The sequence below is a fragment of the Scleropages formosus genome, chromosome 23 (assembly GCF_900964775.1).
Source record: "Scleropages formosus chromosome 23, fSclFor1.1, whole genome shotgun sequence".
Taxonomy (NCBI): domain Eukaryota; kingdom Metazoa; phylum Chordata; class Actinopteri; order Osteoglossiformes; family Osteoglossidae; genus Scleropages; species Scleropages formosus.
This window is the reverse complement of record NC_041828.1, coordinates 20,173,054-20,199,229: the sequence shown is the minus strand read 5'-3', so window position 1 is coordinate 20,199,229 and position 26,176 is coordinate 20,173,054. Positions and strand designations below refer to the sequence as shown.

The 26,176-nt window shown below is 41.6% G+C and overlaps 1 protein-coding gene across 2 annotated transcripts; it reads right to left on the bottom strand.

Annotated features, from left to right (window-relative positions):
- Positions 1-480: 480 nt before the first annotated feature.
- Positions 481-20,539, bottom strand: LOC108942519 (palmitoyltransferase ZDHHC3-like). Of its 2 annotated transcripts, none has more exons than XM_018765927.1 (7): positions 20,156-20,539; positions 14,653-14,981; positions 13,875-13,999; positions 12,751-12,847; positions 9,717-9,798; positions 7,910-8,040; positions 481-1,804 (listed from the first exon to the last, which is right to left on the bottom strand). In XM_018765927.1, the coding sequence occupies exons 2-7, from the start codon at positions 14,953-14,955 to the stop codon at positions 1,595-1,597; spliced, it is 948 nt and encodes a 315-aa protein (XP_018621443.1). In that variant the 5' UTR covers positions 14,956-14,981; positions 20,156-20,539; the 3' UTR covers positions 481-1,594. The 2 variants fall into 2 exon arrangements, with proteins under 2 accessions (XP_018621443.1, XP_018621444.1); XM_018765928.2 differs by lacking the exon at positions 481-1,804 and adding an exon at positions 1,870-5,980 and having other exon boundaries at positions 20,156-20,537.
- Positions 20,540-26,176: the final 5,637 nt, after the last annotated feature.

The following is a 26,176-nucleotide window of genomic DNA, read 5'->3' as shown; positions in this document are numbered from 1 at the left end:
AACAATCAAGACTCAAAACCCAACAAGTCTGGTTTCATGGTTGAATGAAAATATGGATTTCTCTTACAGTGCTACAGTGTTTTGAGGTTGCTGCTCTAGCCATATTCCACATCAGTTTGTAATTTTTTCATATTATCAAATCACACACATTTCAAAAACGAATAAACTGATAGTGATTTGGCAGTATTATGTCTCTTCTGCCAAAGCAATTTAAATTAGTCAAAGTTTCTGCAGGTGTGTTGGGGAAGAACAATTGTCCTGCCATTTTTCTATATCCTAAAATCATACAAATTCTTATTTCTTTAATGAGTATTCCATTGTTATTTGTACTTACATTGTTTACCATTTGTGAAAAGCAAAAAATGTTAGGGATATTGCTGGTGTTGCAATAACAATTAGACCTTGAATAACAGCCTTCTACCTTTTCATCCATCTTCCCAACCCTCCAGCAACTTGCCAATGACACCAACATGTCTTTGAAGCATTTATTATAGAGTTCATGGAAATATGGTTAACAGTGAAAATAAATTAAGCACTTGAGTATACGAAGGATACGATGATGTAGAGAATAGGTGCTGTCTAGTGCGTAGACCCTCAAACACTCAGGTGGTTCAACAGCAGATTGAGGCAGTTTACCTCTAACCATTTTCCTTTATTGTAGTGTTAAGGAATGTAGCCAACAGGATGTTCAGAAACAAGTTCAACTGTTTTTGTCCAGTGATTAAAAAAAATATCCTTCACAAACCTGCTTCGCTGTAGCACCTTGCAACAATTCCCAAGGCCACAAAAGCTCTTCAGCAATGCAGTTCAGCAGCTGGTAACAAACATGGTTATGACAACAAGGCACATTTAGTCCAGCTCTTGAATTCAACGTAGCTCATACTGTTAACTTATTTGCAGTTAGTAAACGTGGAATGTATGTTCCTTCAGATGCCACCCAGAAAGTACTTAAGTACTGGGTAGTACTTAAACAGTGTGTGCGTTGGGTGTCGTCCCAGCTGAGCCCTTTATCAGCCTGTTGCCTGAATTCTGCTGAGTTCCCAATTCTTAAGGTCATTTCCACTCCTAGGAAGCAATAGGGAGGTGGGTGTAGGCATAGCTAAATGTCTCTCTAGCTTCAATATGTTTCTTACATAAACAATAATGGTTATTATTCAGTTATTAAGTAGCTGAACGATGCACGTTTCATTTTTTGCAGTTCAGACTCTAGTAACAGTTCTGTTTCAGTCCAATAAAGACTAAAGAGGCTGGTTGGACAGAAGATTAAAATCATAAGCAGAGGGTGGTTAGGGCAAGGACTGAAAGCCCATGCTACAATACTACAGTATGAAAATTAATTCAGGCTTAGCCCTTTTCCAAATAGCTAAGGCACATTCAAGATGTATTCTTCATATAACAGCTTTACAAGAGGCAACTTCCTGGCAGGTTTCAAGACGACTTCTACATATTTCAATTGCAGAAGGCATAAGTGCACTGCAGTGTCCCACACTCCTCACCCACAGTGCAGTAAAAATCAAAGTGCAGCGGTAAGTGTGCAAACGTCCCCACAATGCACAATGTTGGCTGAGCACAAAGCACCGTGAGTAACACCATATTAAAGTTCCACCGGGATCTCAACGTCGTCCTCGACAGGATCGCCCTGGGGGGCAGCGTGGACGCGGGGCGAGGGTCTTCCCCCACAGGTGAGCCCAGTGAAGGGGCTGAGCCAAGCCAAGGAGAAGGGACCCCCAAACGCCGCCTCGATGGCCTGGCGGCAGGACACCTTCTCCCAGGTGGGCCGCTCACCCTTCAGACGCTCGATGCCCTGTGATGACAACACCCGCCGTGAACATCCTCTCCTGGACTTTACTCTGGTACTGGGGCACCCCGGTAAGGACACCACTCTTTGGAACTAAATGAGGCTGTTAATGATTACATTAATCTGACAGATGTGAATGAGGCACAGGTGGTGTACTTAATTCCCTCAGAATTTATGCCTGCTGCTTTGTCTGGCATGTTCATTCAGAAGGTTGGAAACGAAGGTCAGGGGTTGGGGGCTTGTGAAGGTGAGCCATAAATGCTGAATGAAATTTATGTTTACGCTGAACTAACAGCTGGTGGCTTCAGCTGACTTCTTTAACATCCTGCTTTCCGTAGCAGCAGGAAACAGCACCACAAGTTACTTCATACCCACAGACGAGGACCAGGCCAGAAAGAACAGGATTTGCGCTCCTGTACAAACATGAGCACTTTAATCATACTACAGTTTCTACTGTGACCAGAGTTTGTTTAAAAATTACTGACAATTTCAAAGTCAATCACAGTCTTGCACATGCAGACTACATATTGGAACCAACCCAAGAACAGGTGTAGCTTTGTAACCAGATCAGACAATAAGCACATCAATATGCTCAGTATGAATGGTATTACATATTTAAACTAAAAATAGCAAATATGTTTTCTTTGTATGTTGCATTTGAGTCAAGGGAAAACAAGCGTACCGTTGAAGTGTGCAGTGAACACAATCACTAATGATGCCGCGGGGGAAAGGGGACGTTTACATTGAAAAAGGAAGATGCAACTGCACAAAAAAGGAGTTTATTGCATTTACCTTCAAAGTGAAAGTAACTGAAGTAATGCATCAATCAGACACATTTGATATATGTGATATACACGGATTTACATTTTATTTGAACGCAGAGCCAAGTCAGCTCCAGCTTCCAGCAGCAGACAGATGAATCGCATGCTGCATCTCGACGTAGTGCAATGAGTGTCAGGTTATGAATATTAATTCTTATAGAGCCAAAGTCTAGTGAAAGGTACAGTGAGCACAACTCCCTTTCTGCTGGAAGAAGCCATTCAGGTGGACCCCTCCTCTGGAAAGGGTAACATCTGGCTGACATTTGCTGTGGCTCTCAAAGTATGAGAAGCAGCAGCACACTATCAAAGTTGTTACTTTGTCTGGTTAATTTACCTTACAGAGACATAAAAGTGAGCTTTAAAGAAAAATACCGACATTTCAGCATAAAAAAGATAGAAAAACCCAGACCCTCAAGAAGAACATCTCATACAGTGAGATCAGTAATAAAATGACTGACAGCATTAAAACACAAGACAGCAATGGTGAAACGGGGGAGACTGACAGATTCAGAGGGAGGATTTTTTGTCATATTCCAGTGTAGATGCACAAGCGTTTCCACTGGGGGGAATATCACAGAAATGATAGAATCAGGGTATCGTGACCAATTAGAATAAGAATCCTGTCCTGTGCGTCTTTATCTACACAACAGCTTGCTGGACATCCGAAATGTGTTGTAAGGTGGCCGTGTGCGTATGAACAAGACAGTCCATAACACATCCCCTTTCCAGCACATTCTCTCCCCCTTCCTCATCTTCCCATTTCAAAACAGACTCAATTTGGCAACAGTTTTTATCCTCAACACCACCATCACCATCATTCTGTACAGTGTCCAAGGCCCCTGCTTTCCAAGGACACTCGGGGAAACCCTGTTCCCATACAAAGTACGGTATGGTCAAATGTACAGAAGTACCACATCCCAGTCACACAACTGACAGCAATCACTGTATAGATCAATCTGTTGATCCCAAATTAAAATATACACTAGACAAAGTTGCAGTGAGCACAGGGCTTGAGAACACAGCCCAGTAAGGTGAATGCTGCCACGTCAAGTCCTTCACCTGAACCGACCCTATGAAATACCCTGGTGTATAAACGGGAAAAGCCATTAAGTTGCTAGGAAACATAATAATGGTGGCAGTAATTATAATACACATTAATAAATACATTTTAATTTTGTCATTGGTGTGGATTAGTAGTTGGGGGGGAAGCATTAAGCTGTAGTGTACAAGGACAGAGGGAAAGAGTAATGCATTCCTGGGTATGAGTTAAACCCCCTTTAAATGGTGAGATCTCTGCTTTGCACTATGACTCAGCTGAAAATGAACCTTTGCAACACTCCCTCTACAATGACAACTCACGCCCTATTAAGAAACAACGCGGCAAGCACCTGTGGCGTGTTTCCTGAACCCCCTTGAGTGTACAATCCCACAAGTGGGTAGATGGATTTAGAGTTAAAGAAGAAGCACCCTGTACAGCCTGCTGCTCTGGGGTCTCCTCAGCAGCACACCTCATCAACTAGAGAAGCAAACCAGGGTCAGCCCCAGCACAACCAGTGCTCCTCTGCAGCCATGGAAAGGTCTGAAAACCATCATGAGCTACGATAGAAAGCTGGGGGTAACTTCCCCAGGTCAGAAGGGGGGGGTTGGGGGGGGTAACACCAGGAATACTGGCATAACGAAGCACTAAGTGTGGGGCTGAAGGAGAAAAACCTTAGCGTCTGGTTCAAAAGAGCAGGGCAGCTTGGCTCTGAGCCACAGCACTGCGATAAATATCTGAAAAGTTATTAGTTCTGTGCCTGAGGATCTCAATGACTAGATGGTATTAAGAGCCACTATATAAGTCAAGGAAAAAACTGAAAACAAACATAAGAAACATGTCTCCCTAAGTGGAAAAGAACAGACGCAATTTGACCACATTTACATGTGCACCACTTACAGTGGAAACGGTGACATAATATAAATCGTTCAAAACCTATAGCGATAACAGTATTAAAGGGATTTCAAAATAAAGTTTTCATTTAAATCCAATCTGCAAAAATTTTTTACCCAAACTTTACACTGTAAGGAGTGGGCAGGCCATCATGTGGTCACTGAATGGTGGCGCAATCCTGTTCCTGAAAATCCTGATTCTGAAAATCTAGTTTTCTGTCTCTTTCTTCTGCTCTACTAAAGCAACACATGAGGGAATTTCATGTCAACCTAAAACGATTGTACCGTGGTGATGCATACTATGCAGCCGCTGTCTGTCACACAGGAATACTGTACCACAGACATTAGGCAGCAGCCAAAAATGTTCAACGTTTTCTCACTTAACCAGGAAGGTGTTCACATCCATTGGTTGAGAGATACTCAGTCAACAGCATTGTGGAAAGTAAAGCACTTTACATTTATAAAGGCTCCATATGAATATGATACACAGGATCATACACTTTTTATACTGTGAGTTTCCCATATGTCCTTTCACACCTGATCCTAATAACTGCTGTCAAACTTTTGTTTTCTAACCTGCTTTTCATTGCCTTCGTGTTTCTGTAAATACATTAAGATGGCACAGTTGATATTTTTGTGGTAAACCATACTGAACTAAATCAAACCAACCCAGAGCCCATTTGATGGCGTTCCCCCAGCTCCCCACCCAGTCAGGAGGACACAGTTCAGCCGCAGAGAGACATACAGTTCACATCACCGTCCACAACAGCTGTGGCCACCAAGCAAATCCGAAAGGAATCGTGCACTGTTCTCCTGCTGGGACAATCCCAGTTGCCGCAAACACTTATCACTGTTCACTTGGAAAGATTTAACACAATGGCTGCTTGTGTCCACCGTTCCAACACGACAGATGGAGTGTATTTACTGTAAGTTAGATCAGAGCACAGACAGGGGCCTTCGAGCATACAGAAGGAAAACACTCAGTTAATAATAAAAAGTTAAAAAGCATCAGGCAAAAAATTAAAAAAATTAAAAGAAACCCAAAGTTACAGGCATTTTAGTCCAGGCAAAGTGATTCTACATCAACTGTCTCCTCAAAGCATGGGAAAATAAAACAGTTGAATGAGTTCTAGAGACAGAAAAGAGAGTCAATGTGGCTACAGCTGTGGTTGGCCTGCTCAGCGATACGACGCGCTGCCAGAGGCATCATCAGTCTGCACTCAAAGTGGGAGCCGGTGGGGCGTGGGGGCTTCGCAGGGGTCCACCTCCCGTCTCACACAACGTACTGGTATGGGTCAGCCTTCCCGTGGTCGGGTGCGGCGAATGGGCTGAGCCACGCTATAGAGAAGGGGTGCCCAAACACCACCTTCATGTTCATCCACTTAGTTTTTTTAGCCCATCTTCTCTCTTCCTTTTTCAACTGCTCTATCCCCTGGAAACGAAAGACAACCGAGGCTTCAGCATATTGGGGTCACAGGTGAGCATGCCTGGTTCCCAGGCCCGGTCCACAAGAACCCACTGGTCGTGCTGGTTTCTGATCCAGTTCTATTACTATTGCATTGACTGTGATCAAGACACACACTGAGCCAGGAATCAGTGTGTTCCCTTTAATAAGACACAAAAGCAGACATTTCTACTTTTCTCATTTTTGGCTTCTCTCCATTGAGATAACAGGTGGACAAACATTGTAATGAATTATGTTACTTAAGTTCTTGTCTCTAAAGACACAATATAAACAAAAAAAAAATCAATTTTTGTTTCCATTCACACAAAACTGTAAACTGAAACCATTACTGTCAGAAGATCCAGTATGGAGGTGGGTATCTCCCAACAGCCTGGTCAGGCCTTTGGTAAGAAACCACAGTGAAACAAGAACCAGCACACAGTGGGGTCCCCTGGAACAGGACTGGACATCGCTGGTCTGCTCCATCACTGAAGAATTTTATCATTTGTACACCTCTCCCTCTCTGTCCTGCAGGGTCACGGACGCATCTCTACTACTAATTAAGGCACAAGTAGAAACTGCATGCAAAAGCTCCTTTTATTACGACTGCAATTATGAATATGGCAGAATGTTTCTCTCAAAAGTGTCACATGGGAAACTAGAGGATCCCGAGCGCTAGGGGTTGATGATAAGGCCCTTCCTGAAGCTTTCCGGTTCCTGGTGATGTTTCATTACTGAGAGCAGACAGTTTCCATAAAGCGAAATGGGGACGGATATTCAACAAGCCCATCTTCACAGGAAGGGTAAACAGGATGTCGGCTTTACTTTAGTACTGTCATTCAAGGAGCTCAGACCCCACATCTCACTGTGTAGAAACATGCAACTGCTGCTGACAGATCTTTCAGCCAAGGCAGAAACAATAGCACCATATCTGGAAATGACATTAGGATCACAGAAGACACCAGGCAAAGAGTTAAAATAATTTTCATCGAATTTAAAAAGGCAGGCAGAAGAGAAAATGAGAAAGCAGTTTCACAATCATATATAGCAAATTTAAGGTGAACAAAATCAAAGGTAAAACGGTGTGGCCAACAAGCAGGGAAAACCAAGAACCTGGAGTTCCACAGCATGCATCTGAATATGTTTCATTTGCAGAATTCTTCAGAGGAACATGGAAATTGGAGAACCTCACACCATCTTTTTGGAAAATTTGGACTTTGTAAATAAATTAATATTAATATTTAAAATATCAGTTGTATCAAACAGATACAGCATTTAAGGTTTATAGTGTACATGAAACCTAAAGAGTAAGTAGGGAACAGAGAAAGCATTTGTTAATCACTGACTGTGCAGGGGTGACTACAGCTTGCTCAGCCTCTGGGACTCAAGAGTCAAGGACACGACCGTTTGACCGACTCGGTCTCCTCCTACTTGTCCCACAAATGGCAGCTGCCTCGTGCACCACCTCCTAAAGCTGCTCTTCCTCACTGCTAAGAACACTTGTGCCAGGATGCTTTGACCTATAAAGTTCAAGGTTAAACGCACAAAGGGCACAGTTTACATTCACAAATGTGAGCGTACAAAGCACAAAAAGAGTGCAAACAGAATAATAAACTGACTTTGTGCAGCCCTGGTTAAAAACTCTGCACCCCCACAGAAACAGGACTAACAGCAGGGTGAGGCTCGTTTCTACACACAGCCTCCCCCCCCCCGAGTCTCAGCAGTGGAGTTGCTGTGGAAAAGCCTGAGAAGAAAATGTGCAGCAGGTCCAGTTTCTCTGTCACCATTTTCTCATCTGTAAGCAGATTCTCTGTAAAGAAGCAGCACTGCCTGTGGATGCTATGGACCCAGAGGTCAGGAGTCAAGCTGAGGGGTGGGGACAGGGAGAGAGATGCAGGGTGGAGTTCGGTCACTTACTGTTTCATCGGTACAGATGGAATGCACTTGGGTCCCGAACATCACAGATGTGAAAATGAGGAAAAGGAGCCCCTCGAAACACAAGAGGATGAGCAGGATGACGGTGGCAGGAGGCGAGAAGGTACTGCACTCTGGAGAGCAGGGAGACACAGGCCTTTACACCACACAGCCACACAGACCCCCCACCTGCTGGCAGGGTACTCATGGGAAGGAGATGAAAAACACTGAACACAGCACTTGACCCTCACAAACCAGTGTGTAAAATGGCCCTCTTCACACACTTAGTTCATGTCGGTGTGTCTTAAGCCTCATCCTGGTGGACCAGCATGAGTGATGCGTTTTGTGGCAGTGCAGTTGTGAACTGATTTAGTTCCTGACAGAATTAAGATGACGTCTCTAAACACGTCAAAACCTGACAGGTTAAAAGGAAGGCTCAAAATTTACTTAGTGTGAAACCAAATTTGTGCTGATCTGAGAAAGTCGATACGGGTGTTTCAGTAAAATTTTAAATTTGCACTGAATCTCATTTGTGTCAATGAATCCCTTAACTATTACAAATGTGTGCCACACCAAAAACCTGAAGACACTGGTGCATATGAGGATCAGATGAAGAATGGCTGGTGTACAGGTATTATAACACGCTGCAATATAAAATCTGCTTAAGGAACAAAAGCTAGTTTAAAAAAAAAAACATACACCTACACTTACAGAAGTCCCAAAATTAACCATGTTCTACCAATATTAATTTAGGTAATGTTTAGCGATGGATTAAGTAAATTCGGGCCTTACAAAGGAGAAAGAATATTAAATGTGACTGGTCAACATCACAGACACTGGTTCATCTTGTTTTGAACTTGAGTCAACAATTTTCAAACATTCAAACATTTTAGTAATTTTTAATTGCATTTTCTTCACATTCTATTTTCTAAAGCTACTCTGCAACAAAAAAAATGACCTGGTATTCCTCAGATCACCATTAGTTGGCAGCAAACCACTCTGAAAGTAAAAAAAAGGAGTGTGGAACTACCTTCATCCCACAAGCTCTGTGTGTTCTGCTCAAAGTAGCCTGAAGTTAATAAAATATTTAAAAAATATTAAGTCCTACTTATTTACAGCAGCTATATTCTTACAGAAGCTTACCTGTAAATAAATCACAGGATATCTGTTTAATCAGATTTTATTAATTGTGGAAATAAAGTGGGCACTGGACATGCTCATCTGAGGTCAGCAGTATTGAATGAGATTGTGGCAGTATTGGGAGATTGTGGAGATTACACATTTTCAGTAATTTTCATGTAGTCTGAAGCTAATAGAATATAGTAAATAACACTGGGATGTAAGTTACACTGTAATGTAAAATTATGTCCGAGATATACCATCTTGTGCCCTGTTTGGAGGATGCAAAAGACCACCACAACCCTGCATCACACAACTGTTTATTCATAATGGATGGAGTGTTAGAGTATTTTTACTATAGCTTTGTCCAAGGGTTTTACAGCATCTAACCTGTGAGGTTAAGTGGAGGAACATCTGTATTATTCATCTTTTATTTACCTTGACTTAGTGGTAAGTGACTTCGCCAATACAAACAAATCGAGTTAGGAACAGATATCCTGCCCTAACTGTTTTCCTAAGTTGACGACCCAATGTAATATATGACACCTAGAACGCTGTGGGTATTTCACTTCATTGGGGTATCTTCACCCTGGTGGCCAAAGGCAACCATAACAGTGACGTCTTACAGAGACCCAGCAGGCCACCCATAGAATAATGTGCTACCACAGTAACAGTCAGCTGTGGAACTTACTTGTCCAGTCCTCTTCAAAGCAGAACATGAAATGGAAGGCCACCATGATGAGAGCATGCAGAGATATCAGCGCAATGTACATCTGGAACACAGATAAAAGGGACAACAAACAAATTAGGGCAACTGGTTTAATAAAGGGGACATTTTCTGCAAAACTTAAAACAGTTATCAGGAATGGTTGTGTATTTTTCAGTCTCTATTCATTGGTCACCCCAGAATCACCACTGACTTTACAGCACTTTACAACATGGCTCTGAACTTCAGACTGCCCTTCACCACAGAAATACTGAACTTTCACGCTATTTATTAACCTCTCTATCTGTGATCCCTTTATTAATAGATTCGTTTTTTTATGTGTTATTACTTATGCATGATGTCTAAAACAAAGTAGAATTTTAATAGTTTAGTGTGTGTACCCAGCCTGTTGTGTCAGGACATGGTAAGAATCAGTCTGGCACACCTTAGGTTTCTACACATACATATATTTATGTGGCCAAAATTATTTTTAATTTAGAAACAGATAAGAGAAAGGAAAATAAAATTTGAATTTATACATTATTTATGTAATTATTTATGGTAATACCGTGTGTAAACATTATATATGCACAGAACATGAGTTTATACACAAGCTAACAACTGAATGCCAACCTTCTTGGAATCAGTGAAATCAGGTAGATAGACTCAGGTACTCTGACACTCCACTCAGGTGAGAAAACTGGTTTTACTCAGGCCGCACAGATGGACAACAGCAGTAGGCATCAAAGGACAAGCAAAAAAGGCTTCGTGAGCTGGGAGCCAGTCAACTCTAGGATCATCAGAGCAAGATTTTTCTCTAGATATGTAAAAACCATTATCATTCAATGTTATGTGCCCACAGAACAAGCCACATGAAAACTGCTACATGAAAAATACTGAAGAAGAGAGACTCATTCTACAGCAGCCTTCAAGAACACATAGACAAGACCCAACAACATGAAATCTTGATTGTGATAGGGGATTTTAATGCAAAGATTGGTCCTAATAAGCAGGGGTATGAAGCTAGCATGAGTCAAAAAGGGGTTGGAGACAAAAATGACAATGAGCAACATTTTGTAGCTCTGTGTCTTCAAAATGGGCTAATAAAAGTGGAACAATTTTCCAGCATATGACAATACACAAACTGACATGGATATCGCCAGACAGGAGAACAAGAAACTAAATAGACCACATTACTATCAACCAAAAGTGGAGAAAGTCTATGAGAAATGTTAAGGTGCTGAGGGGAGCAAACGCTACAGCGACCACCACCTTTTGCTGTGTAAACTTCAATTAAAACTGAAGGGAACCAAGAAGGAAAATGGCAAGCAACTCTTTGACTCGGACAGGCTGAAAGAAAAAAAGCTGTCAAACGGGTTTCAGCGTCTGGAATATACACTAGCAGACGACATCAACGCCCACTGTGATAACGTCCTCAATATATAGATAGAGACCAGCAAGACTATACTAGATTGTAAGGAACGCCAGAGGAAAAGTGGCGATTTCAGAAAACTCATGGCAACTCACTGAAGAAAGTAAGGCAGCCAAGATATACATGCCTACAGTAAAGGAGGAGCAGAAGACATAAAATAAGGAAGAAAAATAACAAGGCTGTGAAGAAAAGTGTTTGAAAGGACAAGAGAGAATGGTTTAAAGTGAAAACAGGAGTCAGACAATCTTGCCCGTCCTCTTCTTAGTGGTCACTGACTGGGTCGTGCAGAAAGCCACCAAAGACAGATCAAGAGGACTTGTATGGGAACTAACAGCTCGACTGGAAGACTGCGACTTTGCAGCTGACATTGCCCTTCTTTCACATTCCCTGAAAGACATTCAAGAGAAGATAGAGTTCACCAGCAGCAAGAAGTGTAGGGCTTTAGATTCATCCCAACAAGACCAAGGTGATGAAGGTAAAAATAACAAGTACTAAGAAGAAAGCTGCAAGCAATGTAGAGCTGGAGGAGGAGGTGAAAGACTTCAAATATCTGGTTAGCTACATCACAGCCTACAACAACATTGAGAAAGAGATGCCCACCAGAATTGATAGAGCAGCACGAGTGTTCAACGGATTGCAGAATGTCTAGAAATCATTGGTGTTGCAGACCAGAACCAAGATGATCTACAGGTAAAATGTCTGATCAATTCTACTCTATACCGCAGAAACCCAGAGGACAAACAAGAAGTTAGAGAGCCGGCTTTGAGCCTTTGAGGGGAGGTATCTTCGACACATCCTGAGAATATGTTGAGAACAACATGTCAATAACAAAGATGTCAGCAGACTTACAGGCGTCAACAACATCGTGGATGAAGCGAAAAAGACAATGGAGGTTGTTGGGACATGTGCAATGGATGAGGAAGACCAGATATCCACATACTGTCCTCAGATGGACCCCACCAGGAATGAGAAAGAGAGCCAGACCCCGGGGCACATGGAGGAGAAATATCGAGAAAGAGATGCAGGCGACTGGCAAGACCTGGAATGAAGTCACCTGGCTCACTCAAGACCGAGACGGAGGGAGAAGACTGGTTGGCGCCTTATGCTCCAGTTGGAGTGATGAGGATTAACTAACTTCTGTTGATTTTCCAGTTGTTAGTTATTTTCAAGACCAAAGTTATTTAAAGGAACTAACAGATATACACTATTTACTGAGTAGAGCTATAGAATGTTCCACAGAAAACGTCACCAACAAAAATTAAACATTTCAAAGCCGGGGCAGCGACGTAGTGCATTATATACAAGGTGGCAAATCTTCAATTTTCTAATAGAAATGCTTATTATTAAGCAAGGTTTGTCAATTTTATTTTTTTAAAATAATAGCCAAATTTGGCACCCCAAATTTTGGTACCCCATACGGACTGCCTAGCCTTGACTAAGTACAAAGTCTGGGTCAGTGGTGTTGACCTGTTTTGCTTTGTACAATCACACCACTTGCATGCCGTTAACCTCTCAGCTGCTTTAATGTGCTAAATAACTGTCACCATAACGGAAAAAGAGTGTGATAGCTGGCGTAGCACCACTCACCGTAAAGAGAACAAAATACTTCTGGTTGTTCTCCCCCACACAGTTGTTGACCCAAGGACAGTGGTGGTCCATCTTTCGGATGCACCGCTTACAGACGCTGAAGTGGAGAAAGGAAGCATGTAGTCAACAGTGCTTCCCACAGACGCTTACAGAGCAGTGCCACAACCTGAGTACTCTGTGTATCATGAGCAGCTACACTTTTTACACACGGCTGCTTCCTGGAGATGGACTAACCAGTTCTGGGTCCAAATGGTAACTCTTTTTCCAATTCACCTGGGGCAACAATCACCTAGAATGACCAGCCCTGAGCAACTTAGTCATCCTTCACTAGGCATGTATCATGTCTTCACCAAATGAATTATCCAAGAGCATGTTCTACCTGACACAATGCTGTTATTCCTGCTGAACAACAGTTCATTGCCACTTTACACTGATGGTGTATGTATATGTGGTCTAGCCACACAGCATGAATCCCTTCATGGCCTCTTTGATTGTTTGTAAGAACAAATGCATCTAATGGGCGGCACAGCGAGTAGCGCTGCTGTCTCATAGTGCCCGGGTGGTGCAAGAGAACGTGGGTTCGATTCCCACTCAGTCTGTGTGGAGTTTGCATGTTCTCCCCATGTCTGCGTGGGTTTCCTCCAAGTGCTCCAGTTTCCTCCCACAGTCCAAAGACATGTGGTTCAGGTTCATCCATAGCGTGTGAGTGACAGAGAAAGTGTGTTCCACTGATGTATGAATGAGTGACCCATTTTAAGTAGTGTATCTAAGCAGTGTAAGTCACCTTGGTGAATAAGGTGTGGGCTGATACTACGTAATATCCATTGTAAGTCACTTTGGAGAAAAGCATCTGCTAAGTGAATAAATGTAATGAAAGATCCAGTCTAATAATAACCTTAAGTATAACACACCAATAAGGTATAATCATAAGTCTGAAAAGTCAAAACTTAGTGTCCCTAGGTCTCGGTTCACCACTCAGGGTCTTCGCTGGTCACACTGAACACTGTAGGGAACAAGCTGAGCAGCAGTCAGATGTGTGGAGCATCACAGCTTCAGTGTTGCATAAGAATGTGGCAAGACCTTCTTCCAGGGGCGGATTTTGGGTAAGAGAGCAGTGGGAATACCTGCAGTGATGCGCACGGTCTGGCTTGATGCTGCAGCACTTGGGACATTTGTAGACCACCTGTCCTGGCTTCAGCTGGAGGCTCTCAATGAACTCCTTGGTGGCATTCCCCTTGGGCACTGCACCCTGGCCAACATAAAAAACCAGGCCATCTTCAGAGGTGCACTGGCTTTGTTCAGGGGCAGCAGGTATGGGGCAATTATTTCAAACTATTAAACAACATTCTTACTTCATACAGTCTTTATGAAATGTTGAGCTACAGGAACACAGGAGACTCACCTAGGTATTGTCAGGTGTCTCAAGCTAAAAGCAAAATAATGTAATATGCTGTAGTGAGCAGAGCCACCACATTTGGACTTCAAGGACCCAGGTTCAAATCTTACCTCCTGTTTCAGTGCCCTTGAATTGAACAAGTTACCCTGAATTGCTGCAGTAAAAATTACCCAGCTGTATCAATAAGTAAATAACTATAAGTAAACTAAAACTAAGTTGCTTTCAAAAAATGCGTCAGCTAAATTAGTCAACTGTAATTCAAAGATAGCGAGTGTGTATCTATACCTGACTTTTAGTGGTGAACTTTTGTTTACCCCAAGTTGTCCGTAGACCAGTTATAGTCACTGTGTTGAAAAGGACATGAGTACTAATCCCATTCATTGCTCTTGCATAAGAGTCAAGAATTTCCATACTGTGGACCATCTATAATATACTTGGGCTATAAATGAGGAGATTCTGGACCCAGCAGGTGAATGGTCACCGGACTGCTCGAGAGACAGACTTACAGGGTCAGTGCACATGGCCCGGAAGTGAGAGGCCAGGGCCAGGAACGCCAGGCCATTGAAGAGTGCCCCGTTCACCAGGCTGTAGGCCAGGCTCTTAGAGGGCAGCAGCATGACGAAGACCACCACGAACTCCGCATAGAAAACCAGCAGCCACGTGATGATGCTGCACGCGATTCCGCAACCATCTCGGATGAACCACATGGTGTCAGGCAGGGTGCGCGGCGGGGGCGGGGCACAGTGCTCCGGCTGTAGGTAGCCGGCTTGCCTCTCGATGTCCCTGCAGCGGTGTGCGGGGCTGCCCATACTACCATGGGCTGCCCATCGGCATTCTGGGAAGAAAGAGTAGGAGCAAGCAACAGAAAGTGATATAGTTCTTATCAGCGTGTGCATGTATGACTCATCATTCTGTACACACAAGATTCGACAAGCAAGCTGTGCCTTGACTGTGTGTTCACACAGGCTCAACAAAACCATAAAGTGCACACAATGGAAAGTGCAGATTAACCAGATGCATCTTGCCGAGTCCTAAATGTCAGTTAAACCAAGCTCTTTCATGGTGAATCAAAATAATATGAAGAACATTCTGTCCATTTCAGAACCTGTGCTTTAACCTTTCTCATTGCTAAAAATCAGCATGAACAGACATTTTCATTATGACCATTAGGGTTCAATCACTCCATAACTGCAAAAAGCCTGAAAATATAATAATTATAATCATTATCTAAATTTTACACGCTGCTCTGATTTCAATTAGCTCACAACATGTGAACAATCCTGCCTGATGAATGAGCACAGAAAACAATAACAAACCCTAATGAACACCACTGAGCACCATTGAGCTTGTATTAGCATCTCACCTTCTAAAATTACAGTAATATAAGCATTTGCTATTATTACAAACATTAATATTGATAATAGATGCAGCAACAGATCTATTACTACTAATAATGCACTTAAAACATACTTATCTTTGCCCAAATAATGAAACTTATTCCAGCTTGTGGTAAGTTTAGTAAATGTTCTTTAACAGTTAAATATTCAATGTTACAGATGTAAAAACCCAAAATAAATGTATAAGAAATGTCCCCTCAGTACTTTAAAAGCCTCGCAAATGATGTTAAAGGTGAAGAGGATTGTGTGTTATGCATCTTGCTGAATGCTGTGCTTTGTTCTGTTCCAGTGTAAATATGGTAAGAAGTCTGGGATTTACGACACTTATGGCATTATATTACCAGTAGTTTCCAACAATTTATCTACAATGACTGCCGATCACTTTGGTGGTATTAAGACACAGTATCCTGTAAAACTACTTTAAATGTTCTACAACTAATGATCTTGATAACAGCAGGTCAGTGTGCTCAGAGCACCAGCAGAAATTCAAGAACTTCAGCTGTGCTACAAGTTCCTATTTTCCCTGTAATCATAGAACCGTTATTAAAAATTATAAACGGCAACTGGTACAATGTAAAAAGTGACAGTATTTTAAAAAAACAAATACCATGGCAACAACTACAGAAAATGTAGTTTTATACCGATATTCAGATCACTTGAATTTCTTAAATTACAAATAGGCTGAACAGAAAATGTGTACTTTTGAATAAAAAGGTTAAATCTGAACCATCTTAAGCAAAACATGAATCACTGAACCAATAATACAGCTACAGTCTGCCCGTCACCTATTACCTTGGTCGAAAGGGAGATCAATACCCCCAGGTGGAGTCAATAACCCCATTGATCATCAGATGCACGTAGCAGCTGCCAGAGGAAGATATGCTTTCAGAAATTGCTGCTTCCAAAACGGAATGCCACAGATTATTGACTAATGACTGGGGAGGTCTGCTAGAAGGTTATGGTTCAATCTGAAATCCACATCTTTTAACTTTTGTCTCTTTCTTGATTCACGATTTCAAATGTCAGGAAATATGTGACAGAACAGATTTCTCACAGAGAGAAAAGAAAGATGTTCTCTGAAATTCTTGCACACATAGAAGACCTTGGCCTTTCTCCTGCATTGGCAGTTTGATTTAACCAGAGAAGAATCCAGTTTATAAAACGAGACAGAAGGCATCTTCAGTTACCCAACAAGAACTTAAATATATTGTGTAGTGATGTGACACCCTCAGTCCACCAACAAAAGTCTATGCAGAACATACAAAGAAGATTTGTTCAGACTCCTTCCACCAGTTTGCATCCGTTTCATTTGCTCATTTAATAAGTACAAACACCTGTGGAGTCATAAGCAAAACCCACATCACTCCTGTTGTTTACTCTGACTTAGTCACTCCATCTTCAGTACAGCGATGCTATCTGTATACCCCGTGTGTGCACCAAAACCACTGGAGACCTACACAGCCCACTACCAGCAAAGACTTACAGGAAATATTAATTAATAATAATAAACTAATAATTGACAACTCTAAATGTGTTAAAAAAATGAATAGACACCTTCTTTCAATTATGACAATATAAAATGTGTACAAAATCAAAATTTAAGCAATGCTCGTACCCTACCTAGCCTGAGGTGCTCCTTTACAGGGAGGGGGACCACAGTTTCTGCCAGATACTCAAAGGAATCTGTGATTTGATAAGGTTAAGGACCACAGCTCTACACATGGGCTGTGCTTGTGAATCCTGAGCTGACCACACTTTTAGTTTTTTTCCAACCTTACAGTGGTAATTTGCTCCAGACAACCCTTGGAAAGGTGAATGCTCATAACGCAAAGAGATAATTACTATTTCTTTCACTGGTAAAAGTTTCTATGTGTTCATCAGCCCCAAACCTGATACACATTTATGGAAAAAATATCACCAAACCCCATTAAAATTCACACAGTTACTTCAATGTTTAATATTAGTTATAACACAAGACAGTTTCACTTAATTAATTACTCTATAATACTGTGTATGTCTGTCTATGCACTAAGAGCTCGTTCAGCTCTTTCATAACTACTACATACCGCACCCTTAAACGTCCAGACAAAACACACATACACATTCCTCTCAATGTTTATACATGAATTCAACCTTTAATGCAAAAACCAGAAAAGCACAAACAAAGGAAACCAATGAAAACAAACACAAATGAATTGACACTCAATGAACAAGTGGACGTGGTTTGGACAGTCCAAACGGGGCCATGATCACTGGGACTATAACAGGTGAAACTAGAAAACAAGGGCTGATGGAGGGTGAGAACCAAATGTAGGCGAGCCAAACTATAACAGAGGCAAAAACGGCATGGTAGCTCTGCTCTCGCACCACTCAGCTGTCAGGAGGCACAAAATCTAAACGTGGTCCTCAAACTGAAAGAAAAGCCTCCTTTCAAAACAGAGGTATTAAATGAAGCTCTTGATAAAGCCAAATCCTCATAACTCAAATGCATTTCTCTTGGGAGATGACTGTACTGATAACTGCGGAATGCTCATTATGTATTTCACCCAATAACTAAAAAGAGGAAAATGGTCATTTTGCATTATTCTACCATCTGCTTGTGCAAGATAAGCAACTGTGACCACTTTAACTCATGTCTGACAAGTCTATGTTTTTAAAAAAAAAAAAAAAATGGAAGAGCAGTTTCCCTGCTGGGATATGACTACAGTAATGTAGATATTATAAAGCAGATATTAATTACAGACAGGGCCAAATGCGGCTGTCCTGATAAGGCCTTAATTAACAGCAGCAGGTAGCAGAGCAATATTATTAGAAATGTCTCCTTGTAATCCTTAGGTCCCTGGATCGAATCCCACTCTTGCTGTCATGCCTTTGACCAAAGTACTTAACCCTGAATTGATACTGTAAGGATACCCTGCTCCATGAAAGGAGCATCATTGTGAGGTGTATCTAACATTGTAAGTCACCTTGGATAGCTGTCAGCAAAATAACAGTTAAACACAGGACTGTTCTGCAGCTGGCACATTAAAACATTCAGACTGATGTAGAGTGCAACTTCAGCCCTTTTCCAGACACACTGCAGTTGGGCCTTGGTGCTGGGTTCAGTTCAAACCCCTCTGAGTCAGCACTGCATGCTCACTTACTGTTTATCACTCTTTAAGTTTCTGTTTGTCCCTCAGTTAACATTTTATATGCATGTGCTGGCAAAAAGGTAATTTGTTGATAAACGACAGTCTGTTATCATCATCATTATTATTATAATTATTAATTTTTATCCAAATGATACTTTGGTAAAAGGTGACTTACAAGTACACAGCTTGCACTTGTCAGACACAAAGAGAACTGAAAATATATAATTGTTCTTTATCATGCAGACCAAATCTTCATTTACTGAGACCTTCATCCTCCCAGGTCAGGTTCAGTGGAGGAGCTACAATTTGTCAACAAAACTGAATAAACACCATAAGCCTATCAGAAATGGTTCAATAAAGATCTGACAAAGACCAAATGAGTCTATGTTTCCTGCCTTGCAGCATCTTGGCTGTGCAGTTGGTTATACGTTCAATCCATGCTCAGTTTACATGAGTTTACTCCAGATACTCTGGTTACCTCTCACCATGCAAATGTTTCAGGTGAACTGGTGACTCAATTGCCCTGAGAGTGTGTGTGTGTTACACAGCTATGCTGTACAGATGACTGTTTTACTGCAGTAACTGTTAGTCCCCTTGCTAAAAAGTGTCAGCTAAATATTAGTTAATAATCATTTTAAGTTATTTTGAAGGGAAATGTCATGAATAAACAGGGCAGCTGGTAGCAAAGTGGTTAGAGTCACTACCTTTGGACCCAAAAGGTCACAGGTTCCAATACCTCCTCCTGCTGTAGTCACCTTGAGCAAGGTACTTGCCTAAACTCCTCCAGTAAAATTACCCAGCTGTACAAATGGTTAAATAGTTGTAAGAAGCTTAATATTGTATGTAATTTTGGAGATAAGCATCAGCTAAATGAATAAATGTGAATGTAATCCCACTGACAACAACAAAAATGCATAAAGATGATGGTGCATGACATGATTTATTGGTTCTTTGTAACTACATTAGAGTACTCTGGAGTGCTGGGCAACCACCAGCACATGGACTTCCACTGTTTTATTTTTCTCCCCTTCTCCATGGCTGGGAGTTTTTTTGTTTTCCTCTCCTCAACTGTCAGTGTAAGATCACTTACTTGTCCAACCCGATCATGCATTGTCACTGCTCCTGTAATCATCATGTCCTTCTTGTATCGAAAGCTCAGTGCTTTGTCACTGACTGTGCGCTCAGTCTCAGAAGTGCTCTAAAAAATATAATAACAATAAGCAAACTGAAATGAATACTGTGTGTGTGCATCACTACGTGTTCGGGGGTGGTCCGCAGCGTCCGCACTGAGTGACCACACACACGGACAAGTCAAGTGTGATGATCATCATCATCATGATCATGATGTGTGTGTGACCTAGGCTAGCCAAGGCGAATAAGACACAAGCCAAGGGACGGGGAGTCACTGAGTAAGGCCCTCAGTCTACTTTTACCACGGACACAGTGCTGTATGTTACTCACGAGCGCTAGTACGAACGTACCCCTCGTCCTCGACGAACGAAGCTAACCGAAGGACCTGCTGCTGGCAGCTGCTGAGGGACCCCGGGACTCTGCAACGCCGCCTCCGCCGCCGGTCTCACGCTCCACAAGCGCTCTCCGTCCGAACGGAAAACGGAGTCAGTCGTACAGTATCGGTGTGGGAGTTTAACCGAGCGTCCTCCTCATATTTCCAGCCCTACAGAGCTCCGTTTGCCCGCAGTATCTGGAGCACGAACCAGGAAGTCCCATGTGTTTCTGCGTTCCAGGGGCGACCAGGAAGTCCCGCGCGACCGTACGTGCCTGAGAACTGACGTCATACGTAGAACCAGGAAGCCGTAGGTGCGCCTCCGTCCTACAGACGTGACGTCTGGCAGAGACCCAGATAGTCTTGCGGGTCCCCGCGTCCCAGAGAGAAACAGGAATGAACACGTGACCTTTTGTTCTAGAAACATGGCTTCACGCACTGATCGACTCTGAAGAAATTTCTAGATTTCCCTGGAACTGTCTTTCCAGTCTTCCACCTAGTACCCTACAACTACATAAAACTCACTGTCTGTGTCTAACAGATGTTAGTACAGTACACATATTATATATCTCTTAATGGCAGGCCAGGTGATAATCTGAAAGAAACCCAAATATAAACTACTAAATACACAGGAGTGTGCCACAAAAAAATTTGATGCTCGAAGACTAAAAACGCAGCGCTAATGGTGTAGTGAACTCTGCCAGGGTTGTATTTTACCAGTGTTAAATTTTTTCCATGTCGTTTAAAATAATAGTATCTATGGGCACTTAAAAGCCAACAATGCCATATTACTTGATGTCTTGTAGCAGTCCTCTAGTTTTAATATAGGACTGTTCATGATTCTTCATCTTCTTATATAAGGAGATAGAGGGAAGACTCATTTTGCAGTTAAAATGTGGTACAGACATGTCAAAGAACATATAGTAATAGCTTATAAAGGACTCATTACAACTTGAATTTCTAAGTATGACACCGCCAAGATGATATTCTTACAGCTAAACATCCTAATAACCACTGATGGACTTGGGATCCATTCACAGCACACCCTACTTTCACGTATTCATTTAGCTGATCCTTTTCTCCAAAGCAACTTACAACATTGAAGTACAGTATTTACAATTGTTTACCGATTTACACAGCTGGGTAGTTTAAGGGGAAGTACTTTGCTCAACGGTACAACAACCAGAGGTGGGAATCAAACCTGCGACCTTTGGGTTCAAAGGCTCTAACCACTACACTACCAGCTCTCCACCACCACTTAGCCCTAGACCCTGTGTTTCTGAGACGGGTTCCAAACTTCTCAGTGATAGCTGGTTAGTTAGTTAGATTGCTAGTTTAGGTGGTAAACATCAAAATATTATAAGTTCTATGACCTTATAGAATATACAACATTTGAAATACAGTGGATGCATTTTGATTGATTCCTTTTTCAATATCAAGTATAACTGAAGTTGAATCAACAGTTTCATGTTTCTTGCAAATCTGCCCATATTTGTGCGTGGTTAAAGGAAAGTTTCAGAGCTCCGTTTAGCAGCACCTCGCCTGGGACTGAATCACACAAACTTCAGGTCTCTGTATCGACCCTGCCTGCTGCTCCTGCTGTCTGTGGGGGCAGTGTTTGGGCTGTAAAACATACTGTTTGTTTTATATCTGTTCAGTGTTTTCATAAAAGATGTTCAAGAGATACTAATACTAACTGGAAACTAATACTTGATTGAAAGGTCATGTTGTCTTGGGAGACTACTAAAGACACTGGACTTTTTAAATGTGATATCTTTCTTTAGCTTTTCAGAGGTCTAACACTGTTAGACATAGTTCACAGCACAAGAATAAACTGCACTGTTCTTGAAAATGCACCTGTTTTGTCTGCATTTACATGTATTTATTTATTTAGCAGACACTTTTCTCCAAAGCAACTTCAAATGAACTCTATGAAGTGTTACCAACCCACACACCTTATTCACCAAGGTGACTTACACTGCTAGATACACTACTTACACTGGGTCACTCATCCATACATCAGTGGAACACACTCTTTCTGTCACTGACACACATTATGGCAGAACCTGAACAGCATGTCTTTGGGAGGAAACCCATGCAGACACAGGGAGAACATACAAACTCCACACAGACTGAGCAGGGATCAAACCGATGTCCTTCCACACCACCCAGGCACTGTGAGACAGAAGCTACTTGCTGTGCCACCATGCCACTCATGTCTAGTATACAATGGCATGAACTGCACTGCATATTATGTTTATTCATTTAACTGACACTTTTTTCCCCAAAGCAAATAACAATTACTTACCTATTTATACAGCTGGGTTATTTTACTGAAACAATTTAGGGTAACAAGCTTGTTTAAGACTCTTACGGGTGTAGATGTGGTTGAAATCTGTACCTCTGGGTCCAAAGGCAGCAGCTCTAACCATTATGCTACCAGCTGCCCTGTGTTATTGAAATTCATCCATCCATCATCAGTAACTGCTTGTCCAGTTGCAGGAACCAGAGAACTTGGCAGAAACAAAGGGGTGACATGCAAAATCTACACAGACCAAACTGCATTTAATACCACATCCAAACCCACAGCCCAGAGGCACAAGTTCTACCAGCTGTCCCACGATCCCACCACCTAGTATTGAAATGTGGTCTGTAGATGTTCAGAGGTCCTTCTCACCAGCATGCACTAGATGGCAACTGTGCTCTGTGGAGCTCAAACAAGTAGTGGCTTCAGTTTCACCTTGTCGAGTTTTGTGCTGTTTGTGTCTATTCTTTGTCATTTAGCCCAGATTGTGTCATTAGAAAGGGCCCTAGTCATCCATTTTTTTACTCAGATTGCTCTTAAGTTACCTGAGAAGGCATCCTCTTCCTTTGACCAGCTGTTCAATTATTTTGAGAACACTTTGCAAGCTGTATGGCAGTGTAATGCACACTGCAATCTGTTATTTTATTTGCTGAAATAAGGAACTGGAAGGTTTTGAGGAAATTTGTCATGGGAACTCCCGCTGCTCTATTTCTTGGCCCACAAGTCATATGTCTAGCAGGTGCTGCAATGGTTTTCCACATCCATTCAGCCAGTATTTATACAGGTGACACTGATGTGGATCAAGTGCCAGGAACTAACAGGAGTAATATAATACTGTATAAATTGGATAACAGTGTGCAAATTGGACAGTGGCCATTCATAACAAGTGTTTTTAATTTTTAATTCTAGAATTATAAATATGTTCTTTATATCTATACACATCTGTATTTCAAACATAAGTATAACTTGTATGTGTGAATAAATGTTTTTCCTGCTCTTTCTGTGTAAGTAGTTGTTATGCAATGCACTCTTGTTTATACTGTTGGCAAACCATACCTGTGTTTTGAAATGATGAAAGATGCTGTAAGCTTCGAGTCATTTACCGCAAAAAGGACACAAGCATCCAAGCTGGGAAGCCTTTGTTTTTTTTTTTTTTTTTTTTTTTGGTCTTTTCAGCCCTGTTTATGAGTGATAGCACCCAGTTAGGTGCTGTCACTAGGGATGATTAAGACAGCTCTATTCCTCAAATGGTTGATGTACTTTTTTTTTACCGTATGCTGGACAGAGCAATTGTGGGTGTTTGTTTTGCTCAGTTGTGCTGCACATGTTGCTGCCAGTGGTCTCCTAGTGAAAGAAATTATAGTTTTCAAAAGAATGCGAAATAGCTGGAGGCATTTCTTCCAAAACAAAGATCAGAAAAGGACAACTGCATACTTTTTTAACACTAGTGGATGGACTCTTCTTTACTTCTTTTTAAGAAAATGTTAAAATGTCATTTTAAAAATGTAACTTCGAAGGCATTAGTTCTAACAATAAACCATCTATTTTAACAGCATAGATATTAACATAGACTCCTAAAAGTGACAAAACTGAAGAGAGAGACCACTGCACTACCCCAGGTCATCGTCCTGTTTATTTTCCATACATCAGGTGCTGTGTACATTCATCAAATGTGCACATCTCTGCTTCTCAGTGTCCTTTGTCTTTGCTTCCACACTCCTTTAAGTGCATATCCTAGGGGAAAGAATGCAGGAAAACGAAACTGTGTAATGACCTGTGTGGCTGTGCAAAGACAGCTCTCTGCAGTTCTTCAGGCTCTTTGACTTTGCAAAACATCTGCCTTGACCTTCTCATTTTGGAGCATATAGCTGACATGAAGGTTGAACTGCATTATGCTGTCAGCACAGTGGTTTCATAGCTTCAGGGATGAGAGTCTGATTTAGGGATGGGGGGCAGCTGATACTGTAGTGTTTAGAGCAGCTTCCTAGAGATATGAAGATCACCAGTTGAATCTCAATTCGTGCTGTAGTACCTCTGAGCAAGGTACTTACCGTAAATTGTTGAGTAAAAATTGCCGTGCTGTATAAATGGGTGACTAGTTGTAGATGGCTTAGCATTGTATTACTTTGGTGAAAAGCATCAGCTAAATGAATAAAGGATTCCAACCTCAGCTCTAGGTGTTACTGTATCAGCAGACATACTGTATGCAACGTGGGTACTCTACATACTGTAAATGTCCTGTGATGGACTGTCATTCTGTTCTAGATGGACCCCATTCTATGAGATACTTTGCAGAACTGGCTCCAGATCACTTCCACCCCGACCAGATAGTTAGTTACTTAAAATGGTTTGTGTGATTGAACTGACAGAAAGATTTATATTCCAAAAGTAACATGCAGCAGTCTCGACATCACTGTCTGATGAGGGTGACAGAGGTTAGTCCGCCTTGTTGAAAACTGTTGAATACATTATAATATTTCCTCAAGAGGTTCTTTTATTTATTTTAAACATTTTTTAGGTGAAAAACTGTGTAACGGGGTGCCGTAAAGTAGATTTTATGCTGGAATTGAGTTTTTTGTTTTTTTAAGAAATGTCAATCTAACAGGCTCTGCAGAATCAGCAATATTAACTGAAAGAAAACAAACTTGACATCAGGACTTTCTATATAACACATGCAGTTCTCTGTGAGTTGATTTAGTACAGCCAGTTTTGATGTGTTTATGATTCAAACAGCATGGCATCAGCCTGTTCATGGGTTATTTATTAATGGCATCTTCCCTTCCTACTGTCATCAAGCCCTTTTTAAAAATCAATAGCAATTGTACTTCCTTACTAATGAATTTAGCACAAAATTGGATTAAATTACAATCTGAGTCTGGTCACATCTATTAGTGGTTTCCCTAGTGCACAAGCAGGGTGTGGTCTTGGTTGGGATGTAGGCTGTGAGACGAGAAGTCCCTCCATGCCCATCTAATAAAGCAGCTGCTTTAGGATTGGGAAAACTGTACCTTTCTTAAATTCATAATCCCACTTTTTGCTTTTGTGACAGGAGTCTTTTTCAATATAAATACATGCCATTATTCTATAGTGTTTGAGTCTGTCTAGATGCATACAGAGATTACTCTGGATGGGACATCATGTGACAGCCCATTTGTTTAGTGCCCTCAAATTAACAGGATTCTCTCGTGCATTTTACACTTCTTACTGCGTCTGTCCACTTAGTTTGTTTACTTCTTGTAATAACCTTAATTTCATGAGCAGTTTTGTGTTGGAAACAATATATTTGGGTTCTCAAGCCAACAGGCAGAACTGTCTTCTTGGATAGGATGCAGAAAAGGCAGTTCCATATGCCAAAAATATCTTTCACAGTGACATCTTCATCCGATTATTCTGTTCTATTGAGCTCATGGTCCTTTTCTGGACTTTCAGATTAATCCTGTTTATTTCCTCCCTTATTTTACCGTTAACAGAAAGAACATGTTTTGCTTGAATATAAAATGCATATGCACTTTTGTCTGAAGTGAACAGGGCCGGTCCTTATTTCTTCAGCAATGATGCAGCAGTATGTCAACATGTATGTAGAGTTTTATAAGAGCTGAAGAAGACTGTTGATCTCTCTGTATGCAGCTCCAGGCCTGGCTCTGCAACATCTGCCACGTGTCAGCCGGCTGAGGTCCAGATGTGTGATTGGAC